At 41.0% G+C, this 19,579-nt stretch overlaps 1 protein-coding gene across 1 annotated transcript in view; it reads right to left on the reverse strand.

The window, feature by feature from the left end:
* SH3KBP1 (SH3 domain containing kinase binding protein 1) overlaps positions 1–19,579 on the reverse strand; it is a 339,627-nt gene that overhangs the window by 186,107 nt on the left and 133,941 nt on the right. Inside the window, exon 3 of the mRNA XM_008154559.3 lies at positions 13,191–13,314. Coding sequence (XP_008152781.1) covers positions 13,191–13,314 — 124 coding nt within the window. The remainder of the gene's footprint in view (positions 1–13,190; positions 13,315–19,579) is intronic.

The following is a 19,579-nucleotide window of genomic DNA, read 5'->3' on the forward strand; positions in this document are numbered from 1 at the left end:
CCAATACATAGATGCATGGAACAGATTGACAGATCTCAGAGGGGAATGGGAAGAGATTAACCAAAGAACTTATATATAGATATGCATAGCCCAGGGACACAGATAATAGTGTGGTGAAGGCTTGGGTGGAGAGGGGCAACAATAAAAAAATAAATTAAAAAAAGAAAGAAAAAGTGAAGTCAGGAGAATAGAAATTAGGTGAGGATTTATTCGGAGAAATCATAAAAGAAAACATGAATATGCTAATCTGCATAAAAATGTACTATTTCTGTACATCAAAACCTATTGTAAACAAAATGAAAAGCCAACAAACTGAGAAGCACAATTTTCCATAAATGACAAAGGAATAATACACTAATCAGTAAGAAAAATAGAAAAATCTTAATATAAGAGCTAAGAATGTGAACAAATGACGGAGAAAAATGTTCAAGCACTCGAGTAATCAAAGAAATTCAAGCTTAAGATACTAATAAGCATTCTTCCCGCTTCTGGTGGTGGTGCAAGCCTTCAAGAAATCAATTTGGTAACAATAACTAAAAGTCCCATAAAATATATACATGCTTTTGCCTGATAATGCCACATTTAAGAATCTTTCCTAAAGAAATCATCAGAGTTGCAGATAAAGATTGATGAGCAAAAATAGCCAACACAGAGTTTCTGACAATGGCAAGAAAAATTGGGACCATAAGTGGATTCTTCCCTTTCCAGCAAAGACTCTATGAAGCACAGAATTTCAAATATAAGAGGTCTGGCTTATAAATTACAGGGAATCTCATTTTTTCTCAAGAAATGAACAATAGAATGCCATAGTCAGTTCTCTACCCTTCTCAAATTGATTATCTAATATTTAGGTCATCCCCTGCAAAACAGTGTCTTTTTGATCCCTCAGACTAGCTATCTCCTAGGCAACTGATTGAATAAAGAAAATATAAAGCTTCACTGAGAGATATATAATTTTAAAGACTTGAATAAATGGAATGTCACATCTTGTCCCTCAGCTGGGAGTAGGTAGTGGTATGGGATGTGAAAGAGAATGAGACAGACAGACAAGCACAGCCAGAGACTGCATTTTAACACCAATTTGTGTGATAATCTTTCTTTTTAACAGCTTTATGGGGATATAATTTGCATATCATAAAATTTACCTATTTTACCTGTACAATTATATTTACAGAATTATGCAACCATCATAACTATCTAATTTTAGAACATTTCCATCACCCCAAAAAGAAACCTCATGCCCATTAGCAGTCACTTTCCATTCCCACACCCAGTTCTGGGCAAATGCTAATCACTTACTGTCTCCAGGGATTTGTCTCTTCTGGACATGTCATATAAATGAAATCATACAATGTGTGATCTTTTGTGTCTGGCTGCTTTCACTTAGCATAATGTTTTCAAGGCTCATCCATGCTGTAGCATGTACTGATACTTCATTCCTTTTATTGTCAGATAATATTCTGTTGTATGGATAAACCAAATTTTCTTCATCTATTCATCAGCTGGTGGACATTTCGGTTGTTTCCATTTGGGGGCTATTATGAATCATGCTGCTATGAACATCTGTGCACAAATTTATATGTGGACATGTATTCATTTCTCTTGGGTGTGGAATGCTGGGTCATATGGTAACTTTATATCTAACTTTTTGAGGAACTGCCACAGTGTTTTCCAAAGCAGCTGTGCCATTTTACATTCCCACCAGCAATGTATAGTTTATAGTATTCCCTTACAATCTTTTAAATTTTTAATTCCTCTTATTAGTAGTTTAAATCTCCTCTCCTTTTTTCTTGATTAGTGTAGCTAAAATTCATCAATTTTGTTGACTGTTTCAAAGAACAAACTTTTGGTTTCATTGATTTTCTGTATTTTTTTTCTCTATTTTGTTCATTTCCACTCTAATCTTTATTATTTTCTTCTTTCTGTTTGCTTTGAGTTTAATTCACCTTTTTCTAGGGTAAAAAGTTAGGCTATAGACAAACCCATTTCTGGGTATATATCCAAAGAAAATGAAATCACTATCTCGAAAAGATATCTGTACACCCATGCTCACTGCAGAATTATTCACAATAGCCAATACATGGAACAACCTAAGTGTCCATCAACAAATGAATGGATAAAGAAATTGTGATACACATACACAAGGAATATTATTCAGCTATAAAAAAGGAAATCCTGCCATTTGCCATTTGATTACATTATGCTAAGTGAAACAAGTCAGACAGAGAAAAACAAATCTTTTATGTTCTCACCACCACAACTAAAAAAAAAAAATACCTGGTAAGCATGTGAGGTTAAGGAAGTGTTAACTAACCTTATTGTAGTAATCATTTTACAATATATACATGTATCAAATCATCAAAATGTACACCTCACCCTAGCCGGTTTGACTCAGTGGATAGAGCGTCGGCCTGTGGACTGAAAGGTCCCAGATTCGATTCTGGTCAAGGGCACATGCCCGGGTTGTGGGCTTGATCCCCAGTAGGGGGCGTGCAGAAGGCAGCCAATCAATGATTCTCTATCATTATTGATGTTTCTAAATCTCTCTCCCTTCCTCTCTGAAATCTATAAAAAAATTTTTTTTAAATGTACACCTTAAACCTACATATGTAATATGTCGATTATATGTCACTAAAACTAGGGGGTGGGGGAGGGGGAGAAAATTCAGGTATTGATTTAAGATTTTTTTTAAATATAGGCATTTTCAGCTATAAATTTCACTCTAAGTAAGCATTGCTTTAGATACATGCAGTAAATTTTTGGATGTTGTGTTTTCATTTTCATTCATCTCAAAGTATTTTAAACTTTCCCATGTGGATTCTTCTTTGACCCAGTGGTTATTTAGAAGTATGTTGTTTCATTTCCATATATCTGTGAATTTCCCAAATTTCCTTCTGTTGTTGATTTCTAATTTAATTTCATTGTGGTTGGAGAACATACTTTGTATGATTTTAATCATTTTAAATTTATTGGGACTTCTTTTTTAGCCTAGCATATGGTCTGTCTTCAAGAATGCTCCACGGGCAACTGATCAGTGGTTGTTTCATGAAAACGATACTTTATTATTATTTTTCATAAATCTGTTATTTCTTTCCAATGCTCTGGGGTCTTACTAGAAGTTTACCATTAACAACTACTACTGTATTCAGGAAATTACTCCCTACCCTACTTCACTTTATTACCAGCCTCTGCCCCCAAACTTATTTTCTTTCCTCATTTTTATCCTTACAATTTTCTTAAGGGAATTACCAAGAGTTGTCTCTTTTTTTTTTTTTTACAGAGTGTGAGATTTGCATGAAGTCCCACAGAATCTTTAGGGGAGCAGCAGAAGTGGGTCTGGAATCTGCCAACAGCTTATTCAGGTCTCCAGAGAAACACAAATGGAACAAACAGCTTAGTCCTCCCCAAATGTTCTCCCTCACGCATGTGCACACACATTGGAAGATTCTGGCTTGTGCTCTTTTTCCTTTCCTGGTTGTGGACATGGAGGGCCGCCCACTTGGCCTTGCTGCTGGGCCCACTCTCGGCGTGACCATGGGTTAGGGAGATATGCCATGAAATGTCCTTGTTGTTCAGGGCACGAAAGTCCCAGGGCCTCACAAGCACAAAGAGCGACGACTCCAAAGATATAAACTAAGGCTGCAGGTAGCACCAGAGGGACCAGGCTGTGATGCTAGACCAATAGGTGTAATATGAAGAAATTGAGGAAACTACAAAAGAACACGCCCCTTTTCCAGGGCTTTCTACACACGAGGACAGCTGCTATCTCACTACAATACCTCTAATTAACCTACCAGCTCTCTACCTAGAACAAGTTCTCTTTGGGAGAGAGGATCCCAGCGGTCCTTAAGATCAGTCCCCTAGATCAGAGGGGTGTCCTTTCAGGTCCCCTGGAAAGAGGCTCCGTGTTTTCTTGCGTAGCATATTGATGAGTTATCCCTGCATTAGGTTGAAGGCCACCTCAGGGATTCTATAACTCCAGAACTCTAAAATGGCCAGCTATACGGGTTTTCCTGATGGCCTGTTTCACTAATGGGGGCAAGAGTGAACAAAGCTCTTTTTTATGTACATTCAGGGTTTTATTTTATTTTTTTTAAATATATTTTATTGATTTTTTACAGAGAGAAAGGGAGAGGGATAGAGAGCTAGAAACTTCGATGAGAGAGAAACATCGACCAGCTGCCTCCTGCACAGCCCCCACCGGGGATGTGCCCGCAACCAATGTACATGCCCTTGACCGGAATCGAACCTGTGACCCCTCAGTCCGCAGGCCGACGCTCTATCCACTGAGCCAAACCGGTTTCAGCTACATTCAGGGTTTTAATGGAATCAGGAAAAGCTAAGATTCCTCATCTTTCAACCAAAACAGATAGAGAAGGCAATGGGATTGTTTGAGCATGTGGAACTACTGTTTTGTCACCACTATAAAATCTGCCCCTGCAATCCCAGGTTCCATCCTGACCCAAGTCCCAGTTTTCCTGCCAAAGCCCAGCCCAAGGAGACAGCTTTTAGACCCAAGGATCCAAGAAGCCATCACAGGGGAAAATCCCTTTCAGCTTGTCATTTGAAAAAGTACCCAAAGGACTGGCTTTTCAAGTTTAGATTCGGGTTATGTTCTCTAAGCATCATCTAAAGACAGAGCTACAAGCTTTAGAAGCATCATCAGTCATTTTTCACAGTGCCAACCCCATCATCTCCGCTCACTCACTTTAATATTCCCTGTGCAAGGTGGAATCTGAAGATGATCTCAGAGGCGCTTAGATAGCACTTTGCCCTGCATTTTAAAGCCCAGCACATCTCAAAGCACAATCCTAACTATTATTCAGTAAAATGTGCTTCGTAATAAAAGATAAACAAGTTTCCCTACCACATATGCTAATGTGCTTGTCAGTCTCTAAGAGGGTGTTAGTGCATGCAGCTGTAGTTACAATTTATTTGTCCAGAGAGCCAATTTTCTCTCCCTCTTTGTCTCCTTCTCTCTCCCTCTCTCCATCCCTCTTCTGTGGAATATTTTGCAGAGCTATTAATTCCATGCAACATACACTGAGACATGCTGGCCTGGCTTCTATCTGTGTGTGTCATGCTTGTTGCACAGTCTTCTCTCTGATGAAAATATACAATAGCATCCCTTCTAGAACATGCCTTACACAGACAAATTTGGGCACACAGAAATCCAACTCGGTACTGGTAAAAAAATAAGCACTGCATATGACGGTGCCGTGTACTTGAACTCAGCACTATCCTTGGAGCCTGGTGTATTACATTGAACTTGCACAATTCCAGCATTCTGCACCACATGAATCATAAACTCTGCAACATGAGAAATCTCCAGTCACTCCCAATTATATGGACTCTCTGACTTTTTAAAGTACCTAAGGCTTCATGCCAGCAATATAAAAAAAAACAAAATAGGAAGTCAGATTTACAAGGAGGTTATGCACAGTGTGTGGAACTCCGTATGCTTTTTCCTATAGCAGCAAAGTCATAAGTGGTGATTAAGTTCCCAGATAAACCCGGCAATGTAGCTACAAGGCACATCTGTAATGTCATCAACTAACAAAAACAATTAAATTAAAGAAGAAACATTTTTATTTATCAAGAATACTTAGACTTAGTGGTATACCCAGAGCAGGGCAGAAGGGGAAGCCCATGCCCAGGCAAGAAGGGGCTTCCTGTAGAGAAATGACAAACGGTAATAAAGCCAACATAGTCAGTTGCCTTTTTATTTCACCACCTGCTGACAACTGAAAACAACATCAGTAATAAAATACTGCTCCTTTGAGGAAAACTGGGTACAACAAGAAATGAAGACGCAAAGTTGACCCTTGAACAACTGGGGTTTAGGGGCACTGACCTCCCACACAGTAAAAAATCTGCGTGTAACTACATAGTCAGGGGGTATTTGGAGCTATTAAGGAGGAGACTTTGGCTTCCCTACAGGGATTTTAATGTAATACTTTATTCTGTCCAAATTAATATCTACACCCAGAGTCATGCTTGTAGGAGTCCTGTTTTTATGTTCATCCACAATGATCCTGGTCTGTGGAGGTATAAAAGAATGAACAAAGATAGAGAAACAGAGTCTATGAGTTCAATGAGAAAAATTTGTCTTTTTTTTTTTTATTTTCTCTCTCTTCTTTTGTTTTTCTTTTTTTTTAATTTGTCTTTTTTTTTTTCAGTGTGTGCTACATAGCCAGACATGGAAACAAGCTAAGTGTCCAAGGATGGATGAATGAATAAAGCAGATGTGGCATATATATATATATATATAGTGTGTGTGTGTGTGTGTGTGTGTGTGTGTGTGTGTGTGTGTAATGGAACATTACTCAGCCATTAAAAAGTAACATGGGTAGATCTTGAGGGTATTATGCTATGTGAAATAAGTCAAACAGAAAAGGACAAAAACTGATGATTTCACTCATGTGCAATATAAAACCAAAAGCAATAAACATACTGATAAAACAAAACAAAAACAAACTCATAGATACAGACAACAGGATGGTGGTTACCAGAAGGGAAGGAGGGTCGGGAGAAAATGAATTGGATGAAGCATGGGTAAAATATATGGTAATGGAAGGAAACTAGACCTTGGATGGTAAGCATGTAATAGAGTATACAGATATTGAGTTACAATGTTGCACACCTGAAATTTATATCATGTTATTAACCAATGTTACCTCAATAATTTTTTTTTTGTTAATTCTCACCTGAGGACATATTTCCATTGATTTTGAGAGAGAGTGAAAGAGAGAGGGAGAAACAGAGAGAGAGAAACTTTGATGTGGGAGAGATACATCAATTGGTTGCCTCCCGACCAGGGCCGAGGATCAAGCCTATAACCAAGGTACATAACCTTGACCAGAATTGAACCCACCACCCTTCCGTCCATGGGCCGATGCTCTATCCACCTAGCCAAACCATTAGGGCACCTCAATAATTTAAAAAAAAATAAATCATTTGTTTTTTAAAAAGAGAGAATGTGTTTAATATAAGAAGTGTGAGTCTGCGATGGAATTGCATGAATCGAGAACACTAAGTCATCTTGTACAAGGTTCACCCAGGGAGAAAGAAAAGGTGGAGAGGAGGAGTTTCCTAGGAGAGCCACCAGGTGGAGCCACCACCACAAAACCACTTCATGGATGGTCCTCTGGATGGACTTGGGTAGAAAACCAGCAGGAGTGCAAAGTAAGTCTAAATCAACAATTGTTCCATGGGACACTCATTACTCTAGTGTTAGTGTCTTAGAACCAGGATGCAGAGATTGAAAGGAGATGATAGAAAAAAATCTAAAAACCAGTTTTGTAAATGACTTACATATAAAAATTGTACAGAAAATGTACAATAGCAATACCCCTCCAGAATGGCTTTTTCCACCCATTTCAACACTACTACGGTCCCAAGAGGCAGTACTACTCAGATAAGAAAATGAATAAGGGCAACATATTCTAACATCAATTACTGGCCCTGACACAGGCCCCCAACAGAACCTGTACAGAAAAGCAGTCAGGGATCAGTTACTTTAAATGACCTCTCCATGGTCTCTTTACTCTCAACATTTCAAGAACAAAGGCCCACTGGGTGGGGAAGGAATGACTATAAATGTATATACAGGTACATTCACACAGATATATATATTATTGAATAACTATAAATGATATCCATCCACATTCACTGCCAAGTTGCCAGTTTTATTTTCATTCCCTCATGGGAAAGACCAGCTCAGGTGATAGCCAAGAGTTTGCACACAACAGTAATACCTTTTCTTAACTCTTACACTTCTAGCTATCTATAAAAGCCAGCAATTTAGATCAAATTGACAGGTGGTTTGGAAACGCAAAGAAAAATCTGACCCAACACACCATACTTTCAGATTCCTAGTTGACTGGGGGCAATTCACATTTATTTCTCAAAAAGGAAATTTGAAATGAAAAACATCTTGTTTCTATGTAAACAAATCCCCAGATCTCACATCCACCTTAAATAACAAAGCACTGAAAAAACAAAGCAGATGACCTTTCCTTTATTAAGGACCACACGCTTCCCATCCTTTGTTTATAGTTTCATTTCAAGCAAAAAGCCAACTGTCTATCAAGATCCAGACCAGTGCCTCAGAGACAACAAGCGGGTTCCACGCCAACATATGGACATTTGCACCCATGCGCACATTCACTCATATTCTAATGAACAAGCCAAAGGTACCTGGAGAAGACTATTCCAAGTAGCCAAGTAAATGCTAAAGAAATGAAAACTTGGCCGAAACCTGTTTGGCTCAGTGGATAGAGCATCGGCCTGCGGACTGAAGGGTCCCAGGTTCGATTCCGGTCGGGGGCATGTATCTTGGTTGCGGGCACATCCCCAGTAGGGGGGTGTGCAGGAGGCAGCTGATTGATGTTTCTAACTCTCTATCCCTCTCCCTTCCTCTCTGTAAAAAATCAATAAAATATATTTTAAAAAAAAAAAGAAATGAAAACTTGAAATAAACATTTCCCCTTCAGCAGAAATAAAGGAGGGAAGTCACTATGGCCTGGTCTGTTTAGGGATTAGAATGACTAGTGCTGAAATTATAAGGAAAAGAAAAACAAACATTAGGTAAAATTCTTCTGACAGTTACCAGCAGCAGACCAAAATGGAGAGCCGTCTGTGCAGCAAACACTGGGCCCATATTAATGTTGAAGGGCATGTGTGTGTCACCCATCCACACACAAAATGAAGTCTGAAGAATTTCTGCACTAACTTTTAAAGCAACAGTGTGTCACCAGAGGCAGAGCAGCTGTTGATCCCTCTGTTAAGGAAAACTTTTGAATTAAACCTGTCTGAAGGACGAAACACATGAGAAATGAGCCCACAGAGAAATGTTCTACAATCAAAGTCATATCCACATACCAACTCAGAGAGCAACCCTCCCCCAGTTCAACTTGACTCTCATCTCAGAGCATCAGTGTTAGAGCATCAGTGTTACAAATAACATCTTTTAAACCATTCGACCTTTCAGCATTAATCTCTGGAAAGGGAGGTAAAATGCAAATGCATAACAAACGTTAAATAAAGATGGTAAAAGCAGTTTATCTTTTGAAAGGCAGATGCCAAGTAGCAGAGCGACTTAAAAAGATGATTATAAAGTACATTTTATATCAAGAGAGCATAACAACAACTATAATAATAATAATAATAATAATAATAATAGCAAAAAATAATAAATGTGCAAAATACAATAGAGACTTACCAAACACTGAATTCATGATAAACTGGAAATAGAAACAAGGACATATAAAGCCAACCAGAAACTTGCGGAGTGGCTTCACATTCAGAATGACAGAAGTAAGTAAGAGACATATCCCCACATTGCCATAAAAAAGATATAAAATATGAAGCATTTTCTCAACATTCCCCAAGTGACAGAACCAACTGGAATTGCTTGCAGACAGGGCTGAATGGTGTTTTTCTGGTCCTTCTATCAGCCTCAACACCAAGCACAAGGGCAGGCCCATAGTGGGTATGCAGGAAACATGCTATTGAATGCTCATTTGTATCTACACAAAAGTGAGGAAGGAACACTGTCTAAAATTATAGGCAGCAAGAGGTGTTTGGTGAGAGGCAGCTTCCCCATGATGTCCACTAACAAGGCAAGAGCCCTGAGACAGAAGCTGGTCCTTACATAGGCCAGCAGGGGACTGGGGACTTAGCCTACCAAATGAATAAAGTTGGTCCAGAAACCCATCTAAGGATGAAACGAAATGATTTCTTATTTCATTTTAATTCAAGTAGAAAAGAGTCCATATTCAAATAGACAAAATCCTCCTTGCTCAATTTCAAGTATTAGTTAGCATATTTGCTGTTAAACTCAAGGTTTGAATGTATTTTTTACAAAACTCCTCCATATAGTAATGTTGCAATTTAGAAGGGGCCATCATTCTCGTATGGTTTTAATGATAGAAAAAAAACAAAATAATAAATCACTCTCAAAAGGAAACAGACAACCTTTTTCAGTCTGGTTCATGAGAATGACATTGTCTCCAAGGAAAGTTTTCAGATTTATAGCTGCAATTTGTCAACATTCTGAGTCTGGGATAACTTTAGGATATACAACATCCATGCTGCAAGTTGAAATGAAAAATGACTTCTTAGTTCTTGGGAAAGGCTTGTTTTAAACAGGAAGCTCCTTCACTGTGACTCAGGTAAAGCCCAGAGAAGTGGCCAGGGCTGGAGCAAATACAACTATCCTTACAGTCCTAATGCCTGAAATGGACAGCTGATGACAGCCAAGCCATCTGGAGGACCTGCTCGCTCTCTCTCTCTCTCTCTCTCTCTCTCTCTCTCTCTCTCTCTCTCTCTCTCTCTCTTTCAGTCACATCTTTTTCTCAAATGAAAAGCCTATGGAGTCATTCCAGTACCTCCTTAAATCACTCTGCAGAAATCTGCAAAGGTTAAAGCTGAAAATGGAAACTAATCACTCCCCAAACTGATTTTTCCACAGTCCTGGCCTTTCTCAAGGCTATGAATAGCTTTCTTCAAACGTGGGGTATCTTTTGACCTTATTATGCAGGTGCCTCAGGAGGGCGAGCTCATCCCACACTGTGAGGCACTACAACCCATTCCCCACTGCCGAAAAGTGAGGCATGTCCCCAAATGCAAAATCCGCTGGACACAATTGGGCAAACTTCTTCAGCTAAGTCTATCTCAAGTTCAGCACCCAGTGAACTTGACTCATCATAGAAACAGACTTCACTTTTTCTCTATTAAGCCAATGCGAAGCCTATATCAACTGATAAGGCCCATCTATAAATAGTCATCTCATCTTTGATAAAGAAAAAGAACTTGTGTTAACTCTTAAATCCTCACAGGGTGGACTCACACACTGTAAGAAATCAAAGCAGGCTGTTACTAAACTCTGAAAGCAACTTCCCTCTATAACAGCAGCCATAGACAAAAACATCCAACAGATTTTTAGGGACAAAGCTGGGTGGAAACAAAGGGAAGGAGGAGACTTTGGTCATTTACAAATAACTAATTAAAACTTGAAAACTTGGTTGGACGGAAGTGTTTCCAAGTGACTAGAATCATCCCACAGATTTAGCCTCTGATCCTTGTTTTAAGGGGAAAAAAGTGGTTTTTCATTGATTTGGGGGTGGGAAAAAAATGTAGCTTTTGAGCTCAACACAATGAACTATTTATCTGGCCTTACAAGGCCAATCAATCCACCCGCTGTTCAGTATAAGGAGTAGTAGGATCCTGGTAGTCTTGATGGGCGGGGGCCTGGTACACAATGCTTCCCTTCAACTGGAAATTTATGTTGGGCCCAGGTGACCCGGGGGTCAGTGTGAAGCCTGGGACAGCATGAAGATGTTTTGCTAAATGTTTCATATTTACAGAACGCCCCATGTGCTAAGGTCTCAGAGCCACTGCCAGGTTCATTATATAAAAATATCTAAGAGTAAAATGTTGGTCAGAATCAGGCTGCAGGCCTAAGGTGAAGGTTTAAAAAAGGAACATAGCCAGTAAGCTACTCTTTTTAATTCCATTTTTTGGTTAATGAAGAATTTCATAGGGGACCTCAAAGGCCAGATTTTTAGTTGTAAAGAGACAATTATCTAAAAAGTTCGATTGCTTCATTGATTTAAAGTTCTCGGGTATTTTTACCCAACTCATCCAGATAATTACCTTAATTCCTTAATTAATTTCTTATCTTGTTAAATTTAATTAATTACCTTAATGGTCTTATTTACTTTACAAAAGCAGGGCTAGCAGAGAGGCCTTGCCACTGATCAATATGTACCTCAGCTCACTGCCCCCAGAAGCATCAGGAGGAAACGGAGGGCTCAGATCAGCAGGGGTTTGGAGACATGTACAGTCACTCACTGAGCTCTAGCTGTCCAAACCCGATGAGAGCAGGCTGGCCTCAGGAGCTCTGGAACTTATTTGCAAGAATGTAGGAGACACTTTTGGGGACGACTATAGGTTTACAGCAAATTATGCTAATTCTTGAAATGGGCAATCTCCTGCATTGGTAGGAGAAGGAGAGGAAGGGGGGGAAGGGAGGAGAGGGGAGGGGAGGGGAGATCCTATAGCTGCTAACCATTGTGGGCCTCCAGCCAATATTTAATCTGAGTAATTAAAAAAAAAAAAAAGGAAATGTAACCCAGGGCAGCTGGAGGGGGTAGAGGAAGAAGCAGGAAGGAAGAGAGACACAAAGCAATGGATCAAGCACTATGATCAATGGACAGTTTATTGGACAAATCCTTATGCTGTCTAAATTTTATGAAAGATTAGGTGTTCTTCCCCATGGTTATGTAAACTTGCCTTTTTTTTTTTAATGGAACTCTTTGCTAATACATTTCCTGCCCCTACTTTTGAACAGCTCTATATTTCTCTTTAAGGAAGTAATAAGCCTGTGAAAAGCCTGCAGCTGATGCTAACCTACCTCCGGCAGGCTTAATGCGTGCCCTGGTTGATCCACCAGGAGGGCAGGGTCGGGGGGGGGGGGGGGAACAGGGAGTCTAGTGTGACCAGAATCTAAAATTGAGTCGAATCCTCTCTGCAGCCTTATATTCTCTCTCCTATCATTTCAAACAACAATATCACGAAGTGGAGGGGGGTACAGGAGAAAACAAAACTCCAACAAGCTTATACCTAAAAATCTGCCTTGAGGTCTCAAAAGAGGGAAACAAGATGGTTAAAGATCTCTTGGTTAGACGGATGGATGAGCTCTACCTTATATGTACTGCCTCCTGAACTGACAGAGACAAGGTGTGTTCAGGAGCCCAGCAGTTAGAGATAGAAAGACCCTGATAAAGCCTGCCCCTAAATTAAAAAGAGAGCATGGCCAGACATGGACACAGCCTGCACCATAGCATTCTCTAAAGTCACCTTCCATCCATAAAAACAGATATGAAAGCAAAAGCTGAAGTCCTAGAAAAATCATCATTCACAAATTTAGTTTACTTTCCCACTGTCAAAAAATATTATTAGTTCTCTTTATTATAGTTATTGTATTGTTACTGGCCATGTGTATGTGTGTGTGTGTGTGTGTGTGTGTGTGTGTGTATGTGTGTGTGTGTGTGTCCAAAATGTATACTAAAAAACCCAAAAGGGCAAATGCCAGTCAATTTTTCAGCAATGTGAAATTTGACACAGTTCACCCGGTAGTCTTGGTTTATGTGTGTGGGGAAGGAGCTCTTTCTTTTTTTCCATACCTCTCTTATTGGTCCTCAGAATTGTTTCAGAAGACAGCAAAGCATTTCCACTGGACACTTCGTGCATGGGCTTTTCTGGAGCTTTGCTGGAGAGAGGGTCTTTCTTCATCTCTTTCTTTATTTCCTGTGAGGATGGATAAGATGAAAACAAGATTGTAGTTTGGTATTTTAAAATGCTTCTTTGACTATCTTATGCTTCAGTTTTCTGGCAATCAACTATAATGATCTCAACTCAGTATACCAGGATGTTTTAAAAACACCATTTTCTATATTTTTGTAGTTTTTTCCCCTTAAGTTTCTCAGAGAAGCGTCTGGTCCCATAAAATGAAATGATGGCCGACATGGTGATGTGACCTTATGTGACTATGGCCATTCCAAGTGACCATAACCACACAGCTGTGACAGCCCATTCTACTTTTTTAACAATGGCAAGCTTTGGCCAGGCGGAGTCATCCCTTAAAAGACTTCTGGTTTCTATTCTTCCCAATAGGGGTTTAGAGAAGTAAATTCCCAAATCACCACTGTGCTCACAATTATGCTAAACCCAAAAGAATATGATTTAAGTTCATTTACAGTCATCAAGTTCCTCTGACTTTTTAACTCGTGACAAAGAAAAATATAAGGATAATAAGTGAAATAAAGACTGTCATTCTAGGCCTGGGGTCAGCAAACTATAACCTGCCACCTGGTTTTATAAGTAAACTTGCATTAAAACAAAAATGCCTTCATTTGCTTAAGTATTTTCTACAGCTGCTTTGATGCTACATATCAGAGTTGAGTAGCTGAAAGAGAGATCAAAGCCTAAAACACCCAGCTCTTTACAGAAAAAGTTTGCTCTAGGAGTTCTCGTATCAAAGCTCCATTAAGATATAGATTTTTAAAACCTGATGGCTGATATAATGATTTCAAATTACTTTAATAATTTACATAATTATTTTCAAAAGCATTATTAACCTGAAATGATAACTCACAAACTGCAGATCTGGAGCAGGGGGTTCCTGAGCTTGTGTGAACCCGTGATCACAATGACTCGGTGAAAAAGAAAGCTAAGGGCTAGACCCAAAGCATGGCTGAGTGGCAGGAAGGCTCAAGGAGGAAAAGTGTTCTTTAGAAAGAACAAAGGGGCAAGAAATGGGGAGGGGCTACTTTTATGGAATGAACATGAAGATGGTAAATGAGGTAGGGGACCACAATTCGGCCTGGGCTGAGGCAGAAAGAAAAGAACAAAAGCTTGTCAAAACACAGCCACTGCCTGGCAGCTTCCTACATATACACCAGAGTTACTATAGTCAAGTCCCAGTTGCTGAATGGCTGGCTGGGTTCACAACAGCCTCACCCTCCTTCCCTCTCTCCCTCCCTGCCTCCCTCACCAGGGCCCCACCGGAAACCAGCAACTGGGGCTGGCGCTTTGCTGGGTTGAGAGTTTCAGCTGGCACCCCAGGCCAGCACAGCACAAAGCTGTGTGCATTCATGTATATGTACATGGACTCCCACCTCAGCAGCCCAGCACCTGCTAAAACAGCAGTTGCTGGGGGTTTCTGCAGCTTCACAGGCAGATGGCATCAGGGGACAATCTGCAAACATTGCCCGCCTGAGGCACATGATGAGATGCTTTCTTAGTGGCGGCTGCCAGACTATGGTTCTAGAAGTAAAGAAAACAAACCACCATGGGGGATAATTCTCCAACAGCTGGTTCTTTGGGGGTAGAACAGTTGCTCAAATCTCACTTTCCATTGCAGTGTGGATATGACTGGACATCACGTAATACAGTGATGTAGCATCCAATGTTGCCAAGTAGTAGTTCAGAGAAATTCAGTGGGCTGGATGATATGACAAGCATTTGCTTAGCACTAATAGCTAATGGCACACAGTTGGGGAAGAGGCAGAAAGGGGCAAAAGTTTGAGAGACTGGGGTGGTTATCGGAGATGGCTTCAGAAGCCATGGTTTGTTAAGAATGCTTGCAGCCCAGGCTTCAGAGCAGCACCCCATGTACTTGGAAGGGCTGATCTGATTAAGCAAGTGTTTAAGGGCAGGGAAACCAGCACCAGGAGAGGTGTTGGTTCATAAATCCCAGAGTCCTTTGTCCCCACAATGATTTTTTTACATTTGCCAGATTGAGAAGCCTAATGATGACCAAATTTCTCAAGCTGATTTTTAGATGAAAGCAGGGAGAAGACAAAACATAACGTGCCCTGTATTTTTCTGGAGAAACCAATCAGACACATGGGTATGGGCAGTACATCTTGCTCTCTGCCTGCACAACACCCAGATACACCAGGCTCAACATAGCGCCATCCAACCACAACATCTCCCCTCCATCCTACCCCTTTTCTCTTAGATAAAGGAAGCTATTTTGCTTGATAGTACATTATCTACCCACTTACCCAGGCTGGAAAACCAAGTGTTAGCCCCATAACTAACCAGTCTCCCAGTTGGGCTTTATCTACCTCCTCCATTTCTCTGTTTCTCTCCATTCCTCCCATACTGCCTTAGAAACATGAACACCAGCGCTAGCTGGTTTGGCTCCGTGGATAGACCCTCAGCCCTGGACCTAAAGGTCACAGGTTCGATTCCAGTCAAGGGCACATACCCAATCTCTGCTCCCTCCCCCTGTTGGGGCCTGTGCAGAAGGCAACAAATCAGTGTGTCTCTCTCAAATCTACATTTCTCTCTGTCTCTCCCCGTCCTTTCCACGCTTTCTAAAAATCAATGGGAAAAAAATCCTCTGGTAAGGATTACAAAATAAAAAACAAAAACAAACAAACAGGAAACCAAGATGGCAGCATAGGTAAGCACCTAAACTGCTGCCTCGCACAACAATTTCAAAACTACAACTAAAAGACAGAACGGACATCATCCAGAACCACAGGAAGCTGGCTGAGTGGAAATTCTACAACTAGAAGGAAAGAGAAAAGCTCACAGAGAATCAGAGGAGCTGCAAAGGGCTGAGGTATGGAGACACATGCGCAGAGAGGAAGGGTGGCTGAGTGCCTGGCTGGCTTTCTCTGGCAGGAGGGGGAAGGAAGCCCCCGACTGCACTGAACCCCAGTTCCGACTGCACTGAACCCCAGTTCTGGCCGAAACCCCGTGGACCCAGGCTCATATGGGGGGAGTCTGCACTGTCAGGTAGAGAGAAAGGCACGAAGACTCGGAGTCTTGGAGGAGCCATGGTGGGCAGGGGTCTGGAGGCGCGCGCGCACAAATGCACGCAGAGAAGACTGACTGTGGAGGTTGCCGCAGGCTTTCCCTGGCGGAAGGGAGTCGGAAGCTCCTGACTGCACTGAACCCCAGTTCCGGGCGAGTCTCTGGGAACCCACGCTCTTATAGGGGGAATCTGGACTGTCAGGCGGAAACTCAGGGGAGCCACAGAAGGCAGAGGTCTGGAGGCGTGCATGCAAGGGCAGGGCTGATGGGAAGCCAAGACTGTCTGCTCAGCCCTGAGACTCCGCCCCATCCAAGCTGAGCACAGAGGCTTTTGCAATTTTGCAAGTCTGGTCCTATAAGGCTGTCTCCAGCACAGTGGTCTCCCGGTATAGACACAGCTGATACTCACAGCCAATTGGCCAGGAGGTCAATTCCTCCCAGTGATACCAACAACAATCAAGACTTAACTACAACAAGACTGTACACACAGTCCACAAAGGGGTGCACCAAAAGTGTCCACCTCAGGTAACTGGGGAGGCCGACCCACTGGGCCATATAGGAAACCTAGCACACAAAGCTACCCTACCAACTCAGGGAAGCAGCGAAAATGCGGAGACAAAGAAACAGATCACAAACGAAAGAAATGGAGGAAAACAAACGACTGGATATAGAATTCAAAACCACGGTTATAAGGTTTTTCAAGAATTTCCTAGAAAAGGCTGATAAATTTAGCGAGACCCTCGAGGATCTGAAAAAGGACCAACTAGAAATTAAACATACACTGACTGAAATAAAAAATATTATACAGAGACCCAACAGCAGACTAGAGGAATGCAAGAATCAAGTCAAAGATTTGAAATACAAAGAACCAAAAAACACTCAACCGGAAAAGCAAAAAGAAAAAAGAATCCAAAAAGTTGAAGATAGTGTAAGAAGCCTCTGGGACAACTTCAAGCGTATCAACAGCAGAATTATGGGGGTGCCAGAAGAAGAGGGAGAGCAAGATACTGAAAACCTATTTGAAGAAATAATGACTGAAAACTTCCCCCACCTGGTGAAAGAAATAGACTTACAAGACCAGGAAGCACAGAGAACCCCAAACAAAAGGAATCCAAAGAGGACCACACCAAGATACATCATAATTAAAATGCCAAGAGCAAAAGACAAAGAGAGAATATTAAAAGCAGCAAGAGAAAAACAGTTAATTACCTACAAGGGAACACCCATACGATTGTCAGCTGATTTCTCAACAGAAACTATGCAGGCCTGACGGGAGTGGCAAGAAATATTCAAAGTGATGAATAGCAAGAACCTACAACCAAGATTACTCTACCCAGCAAAGTTATCATTCAGAATGGAAGGTCAGATAAAGAGCTTCACAGATAAGAAAAAGCTAAAGGAGTTCATCACCACCAAACCAGTATTATATGAAATGCTGAAAGGTATTCTTTAAGAAGAGGAAGAAGAAAAACATAAAGATAAAAATTATGAACAACAAATACATATCTATCAACAAGTGAACCTAAAAATCAAGTGAATTAAAAATCTGAGGAACAGAATAAACTGGTGAATATAATAGAATCAGGGGCATAGAAAGGGAGTGGACTGATAATTCTCAGGGGGAAAGGGGTATAGGGGGTGCAGGAAGAGACTGGACAAAAATCGTACACCTATGGATGAGGACAGTGGGGGGGGGGAGGTAAGGGCAGAGAGTGGGGTGGGAACCGGGTGGAGGGGAGCTATGGGGGAAAAAAGGAGAAACAATTGTAATAATCTGAACAATAAAGATTTATTAAATTAAAAAAATAATTTAGAAATAATAAAAACAAACAAACCATGAACACCAGGCAAAGAACTTGAGTAGACATTTTTCCAAAGAAGATATACAAATGGCAAATAATCTCATGACTACATGCTCAACACCATTAGTCATTAGGGAAATACAAATCAAAATCATAATGAAATACCCCCTCATACCCATTAAGATGACTGGATTTTTTTTATAAAAAGGAAAACTGTTAATGAGGATGTGGAGAATTGGAACCCTTTTACATTACTGGTGGGAATGTAAAATGGTGCAGTCACTGTGGAAAACAGAACTACCATATGACTAAACAATTCCACTCCTAGGTATATACCCCAAAGAACTGAAAGCAGGGACTCAAATAGATACTTGCATGCCGACATTTACTGCAGCAGAGCTCTCCTGCTACACCTCACCTCTCAGGAAAAACTGCTGTCCTGGCTATAGCAAGGAGACTCAAAATCACCTCACCTTGCCTCCAGTGGAGATCTTCACTTCCCACCATGCCTGAATAATGCACTACTGCTTTATCTATAAGCCCATGAGTACTGAGGCCCAAGTCCTGGGAGTCTCTTATCATCCATACACAAAAAGCTCTTTGCTGCAGAGGAGGGTGGAATTGGCACTGGAGTAACTCCTGCCTCCAGCTGCCAGCATCTGGCTACCTGGAGCTCTCCAAGGTTCTGATCCAGGTGGTAGGATACTGGATTTCCTAGATATGAGTGTTTCTAGCCCCCAACCCTCAACTCAGCTTTTTTACCACTAGGCCTATGCTTTTAACCATTTGTTAAGAACCTGGATCCCAGTGGTAGAGGCCACACCCTGGGCCAGATGTGTGGGCCATAGGGGCTTATAGAAATCCTACATGTCTACATATATAAATCAGCAATTATTGTACTTACTTAAAAACACTAAATAGTTGGGTATCAGCAAAACTCTTTAGGAGAGAAAGGAAACCCGGTTTCTCTTTATCTCAAAGCTGATGCTTTAACAATGGAAAGTCGACATATACAGTAAAATTAAGGCCATCAATAAGATATTGATGCTGCATCGACACTTGAGCTGTGTGGCAAGGACCGCCCAAGGAAAGAGAGAGGAGGACTCATACCATTCCTGCTTCCCAAAGCACTATGCTGTTCAGAGCCCAAGATGGCTCCCCCCCCCCCAATCTGGAGGCCATACAGCCCCAATAATGCCACTCTAGCAAAATTTCTCTGTGACACATTTAGCAACCTGCAAACAGCAGCCTCATTAGGCAAATGCATAATTTGCATGCAACTGGGAACTACTAGTAAACTAGCATAGTCTGCTCTCTGATAAGTGGAGTTGCCAGAATGTGGCTGGCTGCTGAGCCAAGTCGGCTACTTTTCTCCCCTCCCTCCCCATCCATTACATACTATGCACATGCTGGGTTGAACCTTAATTTCTTTCAATTAACCA

This window comes from Eptesicus fuscus, chromosome 1 (assembly GCF_027574615.1).
Source record: "Eptesicus fuscus isolate TK198812 chromosome 1, DD_ASM_mEF_20220401, whole genome shotgun sequence".
Taxonomy (NCBI): domain Eukaryota; kingdom Metazoa; phylum Chordata; class Mammalia; order Chiroptera; family Vespertilionidae; genus Eptesicus; species Eptesicus fuscus.